Source organism: Hemicordylus capensis, chromosome 2, assembly GCF_027244095.1.
Source record: "Hemicordylus capensis ecotype Gifberg chromosome 2, rHemCap1.1.pri, whole genome shotgun sequence".
NCBI classification, from domain to species: domain Eukaryota; kingdom Metazoa; phylum Chordata; class Lepidosauria; order Squamata; family Cordylidae; genus Hemicordylus; species Hemicordylus capensis.
The window spans coordinates 261220866-261238266 of record NC_069658.1 but is presented as its reverse complement, the minus strand read 5'-3'; the positions used below and the strand labels follow the sequence as shown (position 1 = coordinate 261238266).

The 17401-nt window shown below is 43.3% G+C and overlaps 1 protein-coding gene across 6 annotated transcripts in view; it reads right to left on the bottom strand.

The window, feature by feature from the left end:
- Positions 1–17401, bottom strand: part of LOC128346886 (inactive serine/threonine-protein kinase TEX14-like) — a 50476-nt gene that overhangs the window by 12103 nt on the left and 20972 nt on the right. For 4 of the 6 annotated variants that reach the window (XR_008317267.1, XR_008317268.1, XM_053300646.1 and 1 more), the window contains exons 2-14: positions 14383–14525; positions 14025–14139; positions 12674–12839; positions 12449–12591; positions 11414–11474; positions 11196–11326; positions 9913–10029; positions 8956–9079; positions 8703–8875; positions 8474–8619; positions 6579–6769; positions 3029–3146; positions 2404–2498 (exon numbers count right to left, since the gene is read on the bottom strand). Coding sequence is in view for 4 of the 6 variants with exons in the window: in XM_053300645.1 (XP_053156620.1) it covers positions 2404–2498; positions 3029–3146; positions 6579–6769; positions 8474–8619; positions 8703–8875; positions 8956–9079; positions 9913–10029; positions 11196–11326; positions 11414–11474; positions 12449–12591; positions 12674–12839; positions 14025–14139; positions 14383–14525 (1723 nt within the window). In the remaining 2 variants the exon portion in view is untranslated. The remainder of the gene's footprint in view (positions 1–2403; positions 2499–3028; positions 3147–6578; positions 6770–8473; positions 8620–8702; positions 8876–8955; positions 9080–9912; positions 10030–11195; positions 11327–11413; positions 11475–12448; positions 12592–12673; positions 12840–14024; positions 14140–14382; positions 14526–17401) is intronic. The other 2 variants (XM_053300647.1, XM_053300648.1) reach the window with 2 other exon arrangements.

Genomic DNA, 17401 nt, shown 5'->3' with positions numbered 1-17401 from the left:
TTAATAGCCATATTATTAAGACATCACATTTAACTCACTTACCACAAGAAGCAATTTAAGAGCAAATGAATACAATCCTAGCTCATAAGCGTCAGCTCAGTATTCACAAGCCCTGATTCTTTGTACATAGTGCCAATCTGAATATGTGTACAGTGTCTTATGTTATTATTTCTTTATTTTATTTTCACCTGTAGCCCCTTTGGGGGGCTTCCTAAAGGCTAGGGTTGTTTTTTTTTTTTGCAGAAGTTCCCCCTGACCCAGCTGGCCTCTAGGGCCTCGCAGGTACCATTTGAGCATGTGCAGTGGCCATATTGAAAAATAATCTTTTTTAAAATAAAAAAAATGGCCACTGAAAACAAGATGGCCACCGCGCATGCTCAAATGGCCTCTGCAAGGCCTGGCATGACCTAGGGCCTAACAGAGGCCATTTGAGCATGCACGGTGGCCATTTTGTTTTCGGCAGCCATTTTTTAATATTTTTTTTAATTTTACAAAATGGCGCCCCCCTTCAAGTGGCACCCAGGGCACGTGCCCTGCCTGCCCTACCCTAGATATGACCCTGTCCTTCACTGTACTGAGACACCACTTATGGGAGGATTCTCTTTCAAAATGCAGCATCTGAGGACCAAAGACCTCCAGACGATTGTACAAAAGATATAGCCAAGGCCCAAATAGTTGTGATAATTTGTATCACAACAATTGTTCCAAAGGCAGAGGATGCAGCTGTTGCTCTTACAGAGTCTGTTTTCTCCAAGAGAAACTTTTCTTGAGGGAACCTGACAATTCATGAACTCTACGGCAAGTGAAATACAGTACACACTTTGATCTGTTTGCCTAAGGTAGTCTTAGAAACTTTCTCTGATGTTACAGGCAACGAAAGGAGACAAACAGTCTGTCTAACCTGGGGAATGCTCTAAGTCCCCTTTAAGTACACCCTCAGGGCTCCGTGCATGTCTGGCACTTGCATGTCTGGCACGTGCCATTCCCACTCCTAAGGGTGTTTTTATGTAGGACAAAAGGAAGGCAACATTATAACCAATGGCAGCCCAATGGAAGAAAGCACTGGGTTTTTTTTGTTTTTAATTGTTTGATTTTTAATAGTTTTAACCTTTTACATTTTAAATTGTTGTAATATTTTAACCTTTTTATGTGTTGTTACTTGTGTTTTGGGTGTATACAAATATGTTAAATAAATAAAATAATAAAATAATAAATAGATAAATAGATAAATAAATAAATAGCAATACCACTGTCTTTGTGAAAAATGCAGAGCTCCTTTCTCACAGATACACTGCTGAGGTCCGAAATCTTCATGACCAATGTTAAGGTCTGAAGTCCGAAACAATCCTACATAGGATGTACACGTATACTACTGGAGAATTCAGAAGAGAGGCACCTTTGAGAAAGAGTTTTAGATGCACTCTATGAGAGAAGAAATGAGAATCCTATCTTTCCAGAAAGATCTGCTGGTAAGAAAGTGGGAACGTTTCTGATTGAGACAAAGCAAGAGTCTACTCACTTGCTCCTGCATCATATGAATGTACAACTAGATCCACGTTGAGAGATCAGTGATTGGATCTCCTGCTGCTTCTTAAAAGTAGCTACGTATGGTGGGGCAGGGGGCAAATTTGATCAGAATTGCAGTTCAGAGGTATGTGTGTGTGTGAGTGTGAGAGAGGGAGACTACTTTGCCCCATAGCACTCCCCCCAATAAAAATAGCCCCCTTCTCAAAGCTGGTATTTGCCTCATGAGACAAGAATATACCAAAGCCCTACCTCTGGACTAGGTGGTAGGAGTAACCCATGTCTAGGGATGTGCACAGACTGGTCTGGAGCCCATTCTAAGGGCCTCTGGGCTGGTCTGGACCTGGGGCTGGTTCGGTGATTCGATGCCAGAGCGGGTGGATCTTAAAGGGCAGGGGATGGTGTACTTACCTCTCCCACTGCTTTCCCCCCTCCAGCGCTCCTCGCTTTGTAAGCATTTGGGGCAGGGTACCTTCCTGCTGCCCCTACCCTCGTTCCTCATCAAAAGGATTCAAAAGTCTCACTGTGTGTGCACATGTTGCACATGTCACGTCCGTGCGTCGCACACACGCAACGCAGGACATGACGCACACATGCAGTGAGGCTTTTGACAAGGAACAGGGGTAGGGGTGGCAGGAAGGTACCCTGCCACCCCAAATACTTACAAAGCGGGGAGCGCTGGAGGGGGAAAAGCAGCAGGAGGGGTAAGTATACCCTCCCCTGCTCTTAAAGAGCCCCCCTCCTCAGTGCTTGACCGGTTCTGTGCACACCACTACCCATGTCCAGATACACTTCAATGCTGAAGGAAGTTCTGTTAAGCTTCCAGCATCTGTACACTATCATCATCAGCAGCATCATCCTGCCTTCATCATCTGTTACCTGTGCCTGTCTGGTTGAATGGCTCTCAGACTGAACATTGGATGTCGTCTGTTCTGCACTCCTGCTGCTGGATTGCACCTCAAAATAAGGTGGCTCTGAAGGTTAAAAAAATAGACAAGACAGGAGCATATAAAACTCTAAGTGTTTTCAACTTCTTCTGGTACTTCCTTTTCTTCTCATAATTTGCTAGGCCCTACAGCAGAGTTCCAGTCCCTCCTGTTATAGTCCCCCCACTTTTCTCATTCTCATTTCAGCTAGTTGACCATCTGAACCTACTAACTGACATCTTCCTTTTTCTTCACTTATTCTTATTAATTGCTATTTCCATAACACTTCATATTTTTAGTTGCATTAAGTAATTTTTACTATTCTTAGCTCACAGTAACTTGACAACAAACCTGTGATGGAGGTAAGACTGAGAGAGAGCAACTTGACTAAATGAGCTTTGGATTCATAGCTAAGTCGGAACTTGAATGAGTCTCCAAACCTATTATTCTATCCACTTTCATCCTTAGATTTGGTCCTTTCCTTAATCCATATCTCCCCTTGAAGATATACCTACTTCCCATCTTGAAGTGATAACCAAATAGAGTTGCCCATTCCTACCATCGGACATCAAACTGACCTTCAGGAATGATTGGGAAGGATGATTCTCCATCAGTTTCTGTTTGTCCTGCCCACACACAGAGCTTCTTGGGAGATGCTGCTGCTGAAGAAAGCAGAGGGGTACCCCCTGTGGCATCCTAGGAAGAAAGGGGAAATTGTTTTTATTGTAGGACTGTTTTAGTTGAATCACTCATTTTATAGTGAGCCCTTTCCCACGATTGCTGAGAAAGGGCTGGAGGGAAAGTAAGGGGCAAGGCTGCTAGCACTTACCTCCCCGAAGACGATCCCTATTTTCTTCCTGGGCGGGTGAATCGTCCACCCACACAATTGCCGATAGCTACTGGCAGCGTGGAGGGTCAGGGGATGGGAAGCGGTGCTCCGAAACCCAAAACTTCCCTAATGAGTACATGGTGAATTGTGGGGATACCCCAACACTGGCTAGGGACCCCTCAATCTCCCAGCCCTGGCTGCTGGCAGACGACCAAGAAAATGAGGTGAAGAGAGCACTTGCTCTCTTCACCTCATTTTGCAGGAGGGCTCCGCGAGTGGGTTTGCTGCGGCAGTGGCCACTTGCCTCCCACTGCTTCTCACAAGCAGCAGGTTTGGCTGCTTTAGCCCTCTCTTGGTTGCTCATGAGAACAGCCTCACTGTCTAGTGTTTTATCTGTTTTGCTGTTTTGTTTTTAAGTCTATAGTGTTTTTATTGTTGTATCTCTTATTGTTGTGAGTTGCCCTAAGCAGTAGTGCACTGCACAGGCAGGATATACATATTTTAAATAAATAAATAAAAATAACTAAATTGTGAACTTCCATTCTTGATAAGAAGTTGTTCTGGTAAAATCTAATCTGCCAATTTTCCTTTCACTATAATCTTAATTGATAATTACCATCCTCATACGATAGCCCACTTTAGCCTTAAATATTCATACATCCGCCATCTTGAACTGGGGTGGATGACATCATCACAAACTATGCTGTTGAGGTGCCCCTATGTGTTCCTACAACTGTTCCAAATTTGATTCAAATTGGTTAGGTGGGTCACAAGTTAGGCCTCTTGTACCTCAAATGTTCACACATCCGCCCTCTTAAATTGGGGGGAAGATATCATCACAAACTATGCCACTGAGGTATCTCTGCAGCTGTAGCAAATTTGGTTCAAATTTGTCCCAAGTCCACAAATCTGTCCAAAGACAGTCCACAAGTTAGCCCACTTGCGCCTCAAATGTTTACGCTTCCGCCATCATATTGGTCCAGGCATTGAGAAGTTGATAGGGGGACATGGACACACACACAGAGCTGGGTGATCTCATAAGCTTACTTTCCTTAAGGAAAGCAGGCTAAAAACCTAAGTAGAGCTCAGCTGAAACTTGCTGTCTCCCAAATAAAACCTTAAGGCACTCCAGATGATGAGAAGGTTTCTGAAGTTATGACTTGCATGGTAGAGGGGAATGATAATGAAGCTAGCTTCATTTGGGTAATATACCAAAACGGGCTCTGCAGGAATTAAATTACTTTTGTGTCAAAATATTTCATCTACTGATGTATGGCCAGTACTCCAGCAGGGGAGAGCTAGGGTTTTATTAGATATTTCAAGTCTGTTTTGTCCACTTGACTAATAAAGAAAACAGTCCTAAAACTTAATACACAAACACATGAATTTATTATTATTCTTATCAAGTCCAAGCAAAAGTAATAACTGTAGTTGCATACAGACAGCATGCTTTGTTTTATTCAAGACACTAGCATCCAATGTTGACACTAGTGAACGATGACCAAACTCCACGGGACATCCCTAGAGGCTCATGTGGAAAATGGTGATCCTGATTGTTTTGGTATTCATAATCTTTTATACCCTAATTTCATGGAAACCACATTTTAATTGGGTAGCATCGATTTACATTGTTGTGATTGATTTAATCCTGTTTCCCCTTTGTTAAAAACTCTCCATGACAGTTCCCATAGCTTCACCCACCCTGACAGTCACATCCCATGGCCACATCCCTCATTTAGATAGATGCAATAATTTGGGAGGTTCAAAGAGGTAAAGGGGATTTTGATCTGCCAGTTCTGGATGAGGTCACACTCCTCCAGAAGGAACAGGGACACAGTCTGGCGGTGCTTCTGGATTCGAACTTCTCCCTGAGATCCCAGTTTGAGGCAGAGGCCAGAGGTGCTTTTTATCAGATTTGGCTGATACGCCAGCTGCGTCCATTTCTTGAGATGAACAACCTCAAAATGGTGCTACATATGATGGTAACCTCTAGGCAGGATTACTGCAATGTGCTCTATGTGGGGCTGCCCTTGTACGTAGTCCAGACACTGCAGTTGGTCCAGAATGTGGCAGCCAGGTTGGTCTCTGGGTCATCCAGGAGAGACCATATTACTCCCGTGTTGAAAGAACTACACAGGCTGCTGATATGTTTTTGGACAAAATACAAGGTGCAGGTTATTACCTACAAAGCCCTAAACAGCTTAGGTCCTGGGTATTTAAGAGAACCTCTTCTTTGCCATGAGCCCCACTGCTTGTGAAGATCATCTGGAGAGGTTCGTCTGAGGTTGCTGCCAACTTGTTGGGCAGCTACACGGGAATGCCTTCGTTGCTGCCAATGGACTTTGGAATGAACTCCCTGTTGAAATAAGTGCCTCCCCATCTCTGGCAACTTTTAAAAAGGCACTGAAGACACATTTATTCATCCAGGTTTTTAATTAGATTTACGGTTTTAAATTTTTTATGTTGGTTTGAAATGATTTTAATGTTAATGATTTTAACTGTTTAATTGGTTTAGTTTTTATTTTAATGGTTAATTGATTTTAATTGTTTTTCTTTTGATGTAAAACGCCCTGAGCCATTATTGGAAAGGCAGTATATAAATCAAATAAATGAATAAATAAAATTAAATAAAGTTAAAGGATCATATAGATCCTAGGGAATGTACTAGAATGAATGATAGGGAATGCCCACTGAAATGCACAGGTTCCTTCCAAATGGCCACAGAATGCATTGAATTTCCGAATGGCCATTGGAAGGCCATTCAATGCATTCCATGACCATTTGGAAGGAACCTGTGCATTTCAGTAGGCATGCCCCGACATTCGTTTTAGGATGTCCTGACACAAGTCCACCATAGGACTTGCATGCTGATGGTCAAGGTTCAATCCCTGGCAGCATCTCCAGGAAAGGCTGGACAAAACTCCTGCCTGATACCATGGAGAGCCGCTGCCAGTCTGAGTAAACAATACTGAGCTAGTTGGACTAAGGGTTTGACTCAGTTTAAGGCAGCTTCCTATGTTCCCAAGACAGGAAGAATGGAAATAAAAGGTTGGAATAGTAAGAGCAGCTCATTATTTCCATGTAGAAAGCCAAAGGCTTTGTGTCCCTGCTGAGGCCCTGGAAGGGGAAATGTACCGAGACTGCATCCCTGCAGGACTACACCACTGGAGCCAACTGCTTACTGCATCACTAATGTTACATGGTCCTATTAATTTATGACACTTATTCTACATAATTTAATCTTACAATCATTCTTTCAACTGGATGGGTTCAAAGTCCCAGTTAGTTAAACTCCTTACCTGTTGAGCTGTCCGCAAAACATAGCGTATGTCAGGGAAAGTGCCCACTCGATCACGTTCCTTCAAGGCCAGGCCACCTTTGACTATCTCATAAAAAGGTTGGAGGATACGGGCATCAGCCAAGAGAGCCTGTCCTGCCTCCATCTTCTCCTTCACAGCGAGGCCATCCAATCCATCCCAAGGAACTTCACCTGAAAAATATATTTAGCTTCATAGTTCAGAAGGTTCATCAGATCTACTGAATTTAGCCCCCTCCCGTTTTAAAGTCCAAAGCAGTGTATGGATATTATTACATGAAACCTATTAGCTTGGCTATTAAGAAGAGCATTCTGTGAAAGTGTTTTCACACAGCTGCTTTGTAGTTCTTAATGCCATATTGTGTAGATAAGCAGACCTCGAATCAGGAGCAAGAAAGTGTAATATGAGTACTATGCTTTGTAAAGAATGCTTAACCAATCATATTTCAAGCCACATATACCTGTGTTTGTGTAAACAAGCTTTCTACTTTAGAATGTGTATAAAAACTGCCATTGGGCCAGCTACAGGCAGAAAGGACAGAAATAGCAGCTTTGCTTTTCTGTGATTTTCTCCGAGCTTGTTGGGCAGTAAAAAACACAAGATATCTATCAGCTGGGAGTCTGTCCCTGATTTATGGGCCTTTTACAGCCCCCTGAGAATGCCCCTCAACAATTCTGTTGAAAGATGCAAAACTCCATTTTGCCATGCATTTTACTGCAGTTGGGGTGCACTTCCAGCTTTAAGCTTAGCACACTGACAAATTGTCAATTTCACAGCAAGCTGGAGTAAGAGACAATAACATTACAAAAACTAGGGATTTGATCCAAGCTAGACCAGTTCTCTCTTATGAGCCACTCACATAGTCTGGGAGCTTGTAACCAGAGCTTGAGAACTAAAAACTGCAAAGACGAGCAAGGGAGTTTTGTGAGGGGTGCACACCAACTGGCCATCACCACATCTTGTGGCAATAACTCCCACATATTAATTACACATTGGTGAAGATGCACTTGCTTTTGTTTGTTCTGAATCTATTGCTAGTCAGTTTCATTGGGTGTCGACTACTACAAATAATATTTATATTCCTAGTTCTATTATGGGAAGGGGAGAAAAGGTTCTTTCTATCCACACCATAAATTTAAAAACCTCCATCGTATCCCCAGGCTGTCAACCTTTTTTTCAAAGCCAAATATCCCCAGAGACTTTAGCCTTTCTGGTAAGAGATATACTCTTGATCATTCTTGACCCTTGATCATTCTGGCTGCTTTTTTCTATTATACAAACGGCAACTTCTTTTTGCAGGTATGCACATCACCTTTATCAGCGGCTGTTCCTAAGGGCTCATCAGCATTCCTATTTAAAAGTGGCATCTTATTTAAAGAATCATGTGTCTTATTTTATGTCCAACCTTTGACATTTGTTATACCTCCTGTTGTTAAGAGTCCTCAGTTCAGTTCCCCTCCCCCAACTAACTCATAGGCTATCATCAGATATTTTCTTAAATCCTCTAAAAAGGCTAAAGAAGCTTCTCTCCACAAGTTTCATTTTCAACCTTCAAACAATCTTTGTAGCCTATCTCTATACTCCCTTCTGTTTTATAATACCATAATAAATAAATAAATAAATAAATAAATAAATAAATAAATAATAATGAATTTTTATTTTATCTTCTTAAAACTGGATGTCAAAGCCCAAAAGTGATACCTCCAGGGATGAAATCACTTTAAAGTTCTTGCTTATGTTTCTTCTAATAATACATTCACAGGTCACAGCAGCCCTTTCTGTTACAGAATTGCACTGAGAACTCATTGATGACTGGTGGACCTTTGGGCCAGGTCAGAGCTTCCCACCTTTCCACCCTAGCCAAAAAAGACCCCAACCTGTGAAGATCTCCTGGATCACAGTGCAGAAGCTGTAGAGGTCAGAGTTCACTGAGGTCGGGCGATCTCTAATGACTTCCAAGGGTAGCCAATTGTAAAGAGGTGGAGGTGGAGAAATGGGCCAAGTCAGGCTATCTTTCTGTGTCCTGAAATAGAAGTCATCCAAGTTAAAAGTTTCTGAGGAACCCTTCCACCGATTCCTAAAAAGACTGCAATGTCTCCAACCAACCTCTGCTGCATGTACTCAAGGTTGCTGAGCTTGGCAAGCCCGGGTCTCACCAGCTGAACTGCATGAGATGTCACAGCCCGGTGGATATAGCCACGGAAGTGAAGAAACAAGAGAGCTTCAGAGACCTGCAGCAGGAGGCGCAGAGCTGCAGAGGGTGTTGGGGAGCCAGAATTCTACAGTGAAGGGACGAGAGAGAAAAGATCAGCTTGGAAAGCAAGGCAAGGAATCCCACTTCCTTGGCTGCCTCACTTACCTCACAGTGCAAGGCATAGTAGAGAGAACACATCTCAACTCTCTCATACACAAGCTGGAGATGTTGCAGATCTAGGGATGGACTCACGGCCAAGAGGAGCAGGAGCTGGGGATGGTGGAGCTGGCTACAAGAAACATGGAAATCATGCTGAACATGTACAGGAGGGCCTCGATATTAGCAGGGGTTCTGTTCCCTGCTGCAACCCTCGACACAGAATCTGCGAATATCGAGTCATTGTGGCTATTGGATAGGGAGTTAAGTTCCCGGTCTTCGGGAAATCATTTAAAATCAGCCAAATCTTGGGTTGGGGGGATGTGGGAGGAAGCTGCTTACCATGCTTCACGGGTCTCCTTGCGTGGAGCTATGCCCCTGAATAGTCGAAAATTGGCCGAAAATTGCAGGGTTAAAAATAAATAAATTTAAAATAGAGCCATTCTGAGGCTCCCATACACAAAATGGCACAGTGGGGAAGTAACTTGGTTAGGGAGCAAGAGGTTGCTGGTTTGAATCTCTGCTGGTATGTTTCCCAGATGATGGAAAACACCTATATCGGGCAGCAGCAATATAGAGGATGCTGAAAGACATAATCTCATACTGCGTGGGAGATGGCAATGGTAAACCCCTCTTGTATTCTACCAAAGAAAACCACATGGCTCTGTGGTTGCCAGGAGTCAACACCAACTCGATGGCATAACTTTACATTAAACACAAAATGGTGGCCGGAAATAACCTCCGAGGTAATTTCTGGCCATCCACGACCCATAGATATGTGAAATTAACCCCTTATTTTCAGATATCCCCCCGAGTATACCAAGGTCGGGTGTTAATTACACAACCGTGGATATACAAATCCATGGATGTAGTCTGTGGATATCAAGGTTCTACTATACTCTGATCTCCCACAGACCATGTCCTTCTATGACTGTCTGATTCTAAAAGTCAGCCAGCTGACATTACCTGAAGTATTCTTGTTCAGCTAGAAGCAAGTCCATGGTGCCACGCATTTTACTGCAGTTGGAGTGTGCTTCTGGCATTACGCTTCGCACAGTGACAAACTGCCCATTCCATAGTAAACTGGAAGAAGAGACAATGGTGTTAGAATTAGGGATTACATCCAAGATACCTTTTCCACAGAGTTCTGAAATTAAGAGTTATAACCACAATGGTGTGTCCTTCACCATTCCTCACACTCAATCCACCATCTTCTCTATCTATGGTTTTTCCTGTTGCTGCAAAGTTCTTACCTTTTGCAATGCATTATGTATGTGAATTCCCTCCACGTCATCCTTCAACCTTATGTGTAACTTGAAAGCTTGTTGTGAACCGCCCTGAGACCTTGGTTTAGGGCAGTATACAAATACAGTAAATAAATAAAATACAATAAAAAATATATATTGCTTTTTGTACATCATTGGGCCCATACAAACTATTATTTGAGGGCCAAACTAAATGTGACATTAATTGTGCGATTACTTTTGTGTACCCAAAATGTGGACATAGTTAACTTGCTCTGTGGTCTTTGCTTTAAAAGAAAACCCACCAAATTCTGATGAACTTTGCCCACTCTCATTACTTTGCTGTGGTCTTCAAAATTCCCTTTTCCACAAAAATGTTCCCTCTTTCAATTGATGGGTATTGAGCAGGATCTAGAATTATCAACCTTATTCAGGCTACAATGGTTTGTATCTGTGTTGGATTTATGAGGGATATAGGGATTTGTCTGGGCTATGCATAGATAGGACAATCACCTGTTTGAATCAATGGCTGGGTTAATGAATGAGAGGAAAGGATGCATGGGATGATGGATGGGTATGCATGGCAAGGGATGGACAGAACATGTTTGGGATAAATGTGTGAATGAACAAACAAATGGCTACAAGTGGTGTGATGTGAAGAAAGTGGGTGTGAAGGTAGAAAGGGTTAGATATGAGGAGCAGCAAGGCCATATTTTATCATAATAGACACAAGCAAGTCCCTAATAACTAAAACACCTCAAATGAAAATTTTGTATTACCAATGGGAAAATGATGATAGGCATAACAATAGCTAAGCAGAAGGATATTAAGGCTCATTACTAGGACTGTAGAATGATATGAGACTTTCATTGTGGTCAGTTGTGTCCTTAGAACTAGCATCTTCTTGCATTTTCTTCTGAAAAAAGGGTTTATATCATTCCTTCTATCAGATATGGGATGTGGGAAGGGACAGATCTCACAGCTGATCAGTTTTAATAGTCTTACTTTCTCATCAATGTGTATGGTCCATTTGGGTAGCTATAATCTGGTTCTCCGTGGCCTCTGATCAGCTCACTGCTGTCTGCAATGCATATGAAGGCAGCAAGCCCCGGCTGCTGGTGTCTGCTTGGGTAGATCTGAAAAGGAAAGAATGAGTTATGAGCTCTGAGACTACACTGAGCCCTGCCGCACCAAATCCACACCCTTCAGAGAAGTTGTTTTACTTTTCCATATCCAATAGTTTGGTCCCTGGAGCTTCCCAGAATCCCGGAGCTGTCCAAAGACCTGCAATAACAGAAGGGGAGGAAAAAACTTGATACACAGTTCCTCCAACTTCTAATTAAGAGAATAAGATGAGGACAGGGGGCTGATTTGGACAACATTTACTGACCCTGCCCGCCAAACAATGAAGGACATGAGTGTGCAGATGTGCTGTTCCACTCCATATAACCACATGAGGCCATGATCATGAATTTTAATTGTGTGACAACCCCACCCCCCAGTGCTGTTTCACGCAGAGGAATGGCATGCAAGATGTGCATGCTCATGTTCTTCATTGCATGATTCTGTGGCGTCAGGAAACAGTATCGTCCGAACCAGCCTAGTTTATCATTGTTCTGGAGGTCTAACAACCAACAATAGAATAGGCTTGCTTACCTGAAAAATAAAAGCTACATTGCACAACCCTTTCTTTCTGGAGCTGTCCCAACAGAATCTTCTGTTTTAGAAGGATTGGGTCAAGACAGAGCAATACAATGAGGCTATTCTCATGCACAGACAAAACAGGGCTAAGGAAGCCCAACCTGGTTTTGCCTGCGCGTGAGAACCACTGGTGGTGGCATGGTGGCAAACCCACCTCTGGAGCCCACCTTCAAAACAAGTTTAAGGGAGCTAGTGCTCCCGATCATCTGTCGACGCTGGCTGCAAGTAGCCAGGGCTGGGAGATTAGGAAGCTCCAGACCAGTATGGGGGGGGGGATCCCCATAATGCACTGCACACTTGCGGTGTTCCAGGGGCCAGGGCGACATGTCCTGGCTCTTGAGGTGATGTGTCCCCGGCTCCCGACCCTCCACGCTGCCTGAGGAGGCAGCTGCACATCTGGGCATGCAATCTCCTTGCCCAGACCAGGAGTAACGATTATCTGCAGGGAAGTAAGCTTTTCAAAGTTTATTCCTCGCTGGCCCTCTCACCAATTGTGAGAAAGGGCTCAATGTGTTTCTGGCAGCCTTACAGAAGGCAGGCAGCCAGGAGATCCTCACCAGAAGGAGGCAGACAGGAGTGACGAGAAAGAGGACCGGAGGCTGCGTGGAGATGCTCCTAGTGCTTTTGAGTAAAGTGACTGGTCCCCATGTTGCACGAGGATAGCCATCTGATTACAACACTGCTGTATGAAGTCCATGACCTGGAGGCAACAGAAATATGGGGGACTAGGCAGCACTGCATCACTCCATAGATAAGACATATCAACCTGATGAAATCAGTACCTCAGCATTCTGCTCACTCCCAGCTTGCTGGGCCCAGTCTTTAGGGGTTCGGCCTTTTTGATCATGGAATCTCAAATCACCCCCAGCTTGCAGGATGCTACCAAGAAGTCTTTGGTGGCCAGAGAAAGCAGCTGCGTGGACTGGGGTGCTACCATCGTAACAACGGCTTCAGTGGAAAGAAAAAACAAAAACAAACAAGTGTGATAATACAAATGCTAAAGGATAATTCAGGTTTAGGCACTCATATCAGAATCATTCAGCTGTTGGTCCACACAGGTAATTTATTTTATGTACTTTATTTAAAACATTTCTATCCAGCTTTCATTAAGTACAAGCCAACAGAGTCTGGCATGAGACCAGCAGGAGCTATACTGCCTGTGTAGACGACTCTTTATCTGCGGATGTCTCTCCCACATCCTAAGACAGTTCTTGTGCTATAGTGTCCAGTTAGGAATATAGGAAGCTGCTCTCTGGACTAACCCTATAACATGCTGCACACATTAATAGAGAAGGCTTTTTTGTTTGAAACAGTTATCTGATTCAGGGGTTGGAAACAACCGAGATACATCAACTCTGATTTGATGTTAACTGATCTGAAGCCACTAACAGATACTTCATTTTCGGCATGATGCTTGTACACTTGTAAATCATCCATTGACAGAGGTATAGACATATTTCCTCCAGAAAATATGCTCCCATCACTGGAAATTATGCTAAGCTCTTGGGAGAACAGGGTTCTGCAATTGTCAGTGACACCTCTGAGAGTGCCTGACATCACCAATGACAACAGATAGCCCGATCAGTTTTTTGCCTTTTAAAAATAGATGTCATTTGATTTCATTTTAATTTAGCACTTCTCAGGATGTCAGCTTCTCTGCACTACTACATGAGCACACAAGAAAAGAAAGGGGAGAAAAAATGTTTTAACGAGAAAAAAGTTACAAATTCAAGGGCTAAACTATCTCCATGCCCTCCTATTTCAGAACGTTTTCCTTCTTTCCAGGATGAGTGCTCCTGTTCCCAGCACATTTCCTGTGCTTACTTAACAGGGAAAACAGGCTCCACTCACACACAAGTAAAGCAGAAGCAAAGCTAATCCACATGCAACAAGGCTCCACTTCTCATCGTCATTATGTGCAAAATTGTTGCACTATTACTGCAGGTTCAGGACTAACATGAAGGAAGTCACCGGCATCTCCTTCAAAATATTTACACATGTACAAGCCTGAAGAGATATATGGATATCGGAGAGAGAATGCTTATATTTTAGGAGGCATTGGAGTTGATCAGAGACAGGCTCCCTCAAGAAAGGGTTTAATTAAGCAGTCTCTGGGAATTCTGTGTCACTCACTGGTTGGGGTTGGCATTGAAGCGCAGAAAGAGACGGACCACAGAGGCATGTCCCAGTAAGGCAGCAAGATACAGACCTGTCTGTCCAGCTGCATTGTAGCAGTCCACGTCCACACCTGAAGAAGGAAGCACACACATGACCTGTGAGCACTGCTCCAGTTTCAACCAAGACTAAATGTCTTGTTCTACACTGGAGCCGAATAAGCAGACAGTATTTAATCAAATCTAAATTGTCCAGCTTCCCTTATTTGGTAGCTGCCTGATGTAGCACTACTATTCTGTCAGGAAGGACAGTTGTACTACAATACAGCCCACAAGATGGCGATTTTCCATATTGAGTTTTAGAAATTTGATTTTACCCCTCTTCAGAAGTATCTTGACTTTTTTCCTCTTATCTTCTGCAGCATGCGTGAGCAACTGCCCCTCCAGAGATTCAGGTTCAGGAAGGTAGCCTAGGCTCACAGGACAGCTTAGTGGGAGAGTTAGGGCCTTTGGCATTGCACTAGAGGGAGGCAAAGATTAAAAAGTAGAAAGTGAAGATATTGAAAAGGAAACAAACTCTCACACGCACTTGACAAAGCCACCAGAGCAGTTACTCAGTTAAAAAAAATATTAATTATATGCATTTTAATTTATTAGCAACAGGGAGGCATAGTTTTACAGTGGTTCTGCTCCTACTTCTCAGGCAGATTTCAGATGGTGTCACTTGGAGGCTGTTCAAAGTGGGAGCTTTCATATGGAGTCCCACAAGGCTGCGTACTGTCTCCAAAGCTTTTCAGCATCAACTACATGAAACCACTGGGAGAGACCATCAGATCTGGTGCAGGGTGCTATCAATATGTTGATGACACCCAACTCTATTTCTCCATGTCAGCTTCATTGGGAGATGGCCTAACCCCTAAATGCCTGCCTGGAGACAGTGATGAGCTGGATGAGGGATAACGAACTGAAGCTGAATCCAAGTAAGATGACTCCAGAAATGATTTAGATCTACCTGTCCTGGGTGGGGTTACACTCCCCCAGAAGGAACAGGTAGTTTGGGAGTACTCCTGTACCCAAAACTCCCTGGTGTCTCACATTAAGGCAGCAGCCAGGAGTGCTTTTTATTAGCTTTGATACAGATGTGCACAGATTCCAGGCGGGGGAAGTTCGAAGGCTAACTTTGAGGGCGCCTGGTGTGCGCACATGCACCCAGCACTCCCAGCCAAAGAGGGGAAAGGGCGGCAGGGAGGTATGCTGCCGCCCCTACAGAGCCTTTACTAATGGAGCACCGGTGGTGGGAAAGCAGAGGCAGGGCTATGTGCACACTCCCTCACCCTTAAAGTTACACCCACCCCCCGCCTTCGAACCATCCAGTGTTCAAACCTGTTTGGAGGCCTGTAAAAGGGCCTCTGAACAGGTTCATGCACATCCCTATTGACTGATATGACAGCCATTTCTTGAGATAAATGACCTTTAAACAGTGGTGTATATGTTGGTAGCCTCCAGGCAGAGGCGTAACTAGGGGAAATGGCGCCAAGTATTTTATTTATTATAATCAATTCATCTATAACACATCATTAAACAGAACATTTCCCTATGGGCTCAGTTCTATTGATATTTAGGATGGGAGCATGATGAATGAGAACTATACTGTTGTTTTTCTTTCTGATAACACATGGGACAAAGTTCGTATTCCCCAAAATGCACTTTATCTTTCCTGTGTGCCACCTAATATATTTTTTTCTGGTCCTTTCTCTACTTGTAGATAATAAAATTATGCCCAAAGAATCAGAGAAGCTACTCTTTTTTTTATAACCTCAAAACCTCCATAAAAACACAAGTCCTGTTTGCAGCAGACTAAGCAGAAGAAAAACACATCTGGGACCAAAGGCAGACTTTGTTGCATACTTGATCAAAAATTCAGTTTTGATTGAATTAAAAAGACTGCTATTTTGAAGAAAATGTCACATTTATCCAGAGGCGTATCTAGGGAAAATAGCGCCTAGGGCAAGCACTGAAATTGCGCCCCCTGTCCAAACATCTGACACCCATCTTTCAGATAACTTTACCATAATATCAGCTCAAAAATACAAGTCAAGCTTGTTAATCTTTTAATATTTCAAAAACTATTTAGCAGTGGACATAGCCAGACCAAAAAATGCTGGAAAACTACAAATTTCAGTATTCTGGGGCTGATTAAATACCCAATACTATGTGGAGGTATACTTGGAAAACTAAACAGAAGTGCCTGTCTAATTCTCTACTATGCATTGTAGCATCACTATTACATAAGTTTTAAAAATAAATGGAGAATTTGACTTTTCCCAGATACTCTGAAAATAATTAAAGGATATGCAGAGTAAACAGTTAAAATGAGAGAAAGAGAGCAAGAAACTCCCAGTGGGCCTTAATAATAAGGATTTCACACTGATTCAAAGACAAACTCACCATTAATATTATTGACATCACATTTAACTAACTCATCATAAGAAGCAAAGTAAGAGCAAATGAATACAATCCTAGCTCATAAGCGTCAGCTCAGTATTCACAAGCCCTGATTCTCTGTACATAGTGCCAATCTGAATATGTGTACAGTGACATATTATATTAATTTTTTAACCTGTAGCCCCTTTGGGGACTTCATAAAGGTTGTGGGGGGGTCTGCAAAGTTTCCCCCTCCCCCCGCTGGCCTCTAGGGCCTCACAGGGACCATTTGAGCATGTGCAGTGGCCATTTAAAAAAATTTTTCCCCAAAAAAAGGCAGCTGGAAACAAAATGGCTGCCATGCATGCTCAAATGGCCTCTGCAAGACCTGGCATGATCTAGGGCCTCAGAGAGGCCATTTGAGCATGTGTGGTGGCCCATTTTGTTTTGGTTGGCCATTAAAATTTAAAAATAAAAATAAAAAATGGCGCCGCCCTTCAAGTGGTGCCTGGGGCATGTGCCCTGCCTGCCCCACCCTGCCTCCAGGCTTGATTACTGCAATGCGCTCCATGTTCATCTACCTTTGTACATAGTCCAGAAACGACAACTGGTGCAGAATGTGGCAGCTGGGTTGGTCTCTGGGGCAACCCATAGAGACCATATTACTTCTATTCTAAAAGAACTTCATTGGCTACTGATATATTTCCAGGAGAAATACAAAGTGCTGGTTATTAAAGCCCTTAATGACTTGGCCCCATGGTATCTAAGGAAGCGCCTTCTTCAGTACAAACTCTGCCACCTACCAAGATAAGCAGGAGAGGTTTGGTTGCACGAGAGAGACGAGGCAGCTCTTTTCAAGACCGGCTGCTGCAGGAGACTAGAAGGGCGCATAAGGGTGAGGTGAAGAAGGAAAGGTGGGAATCTGCCTAGGGAATCTAGGCAGCCGCTCTGTCCACTTTCCTTGCTCTATTT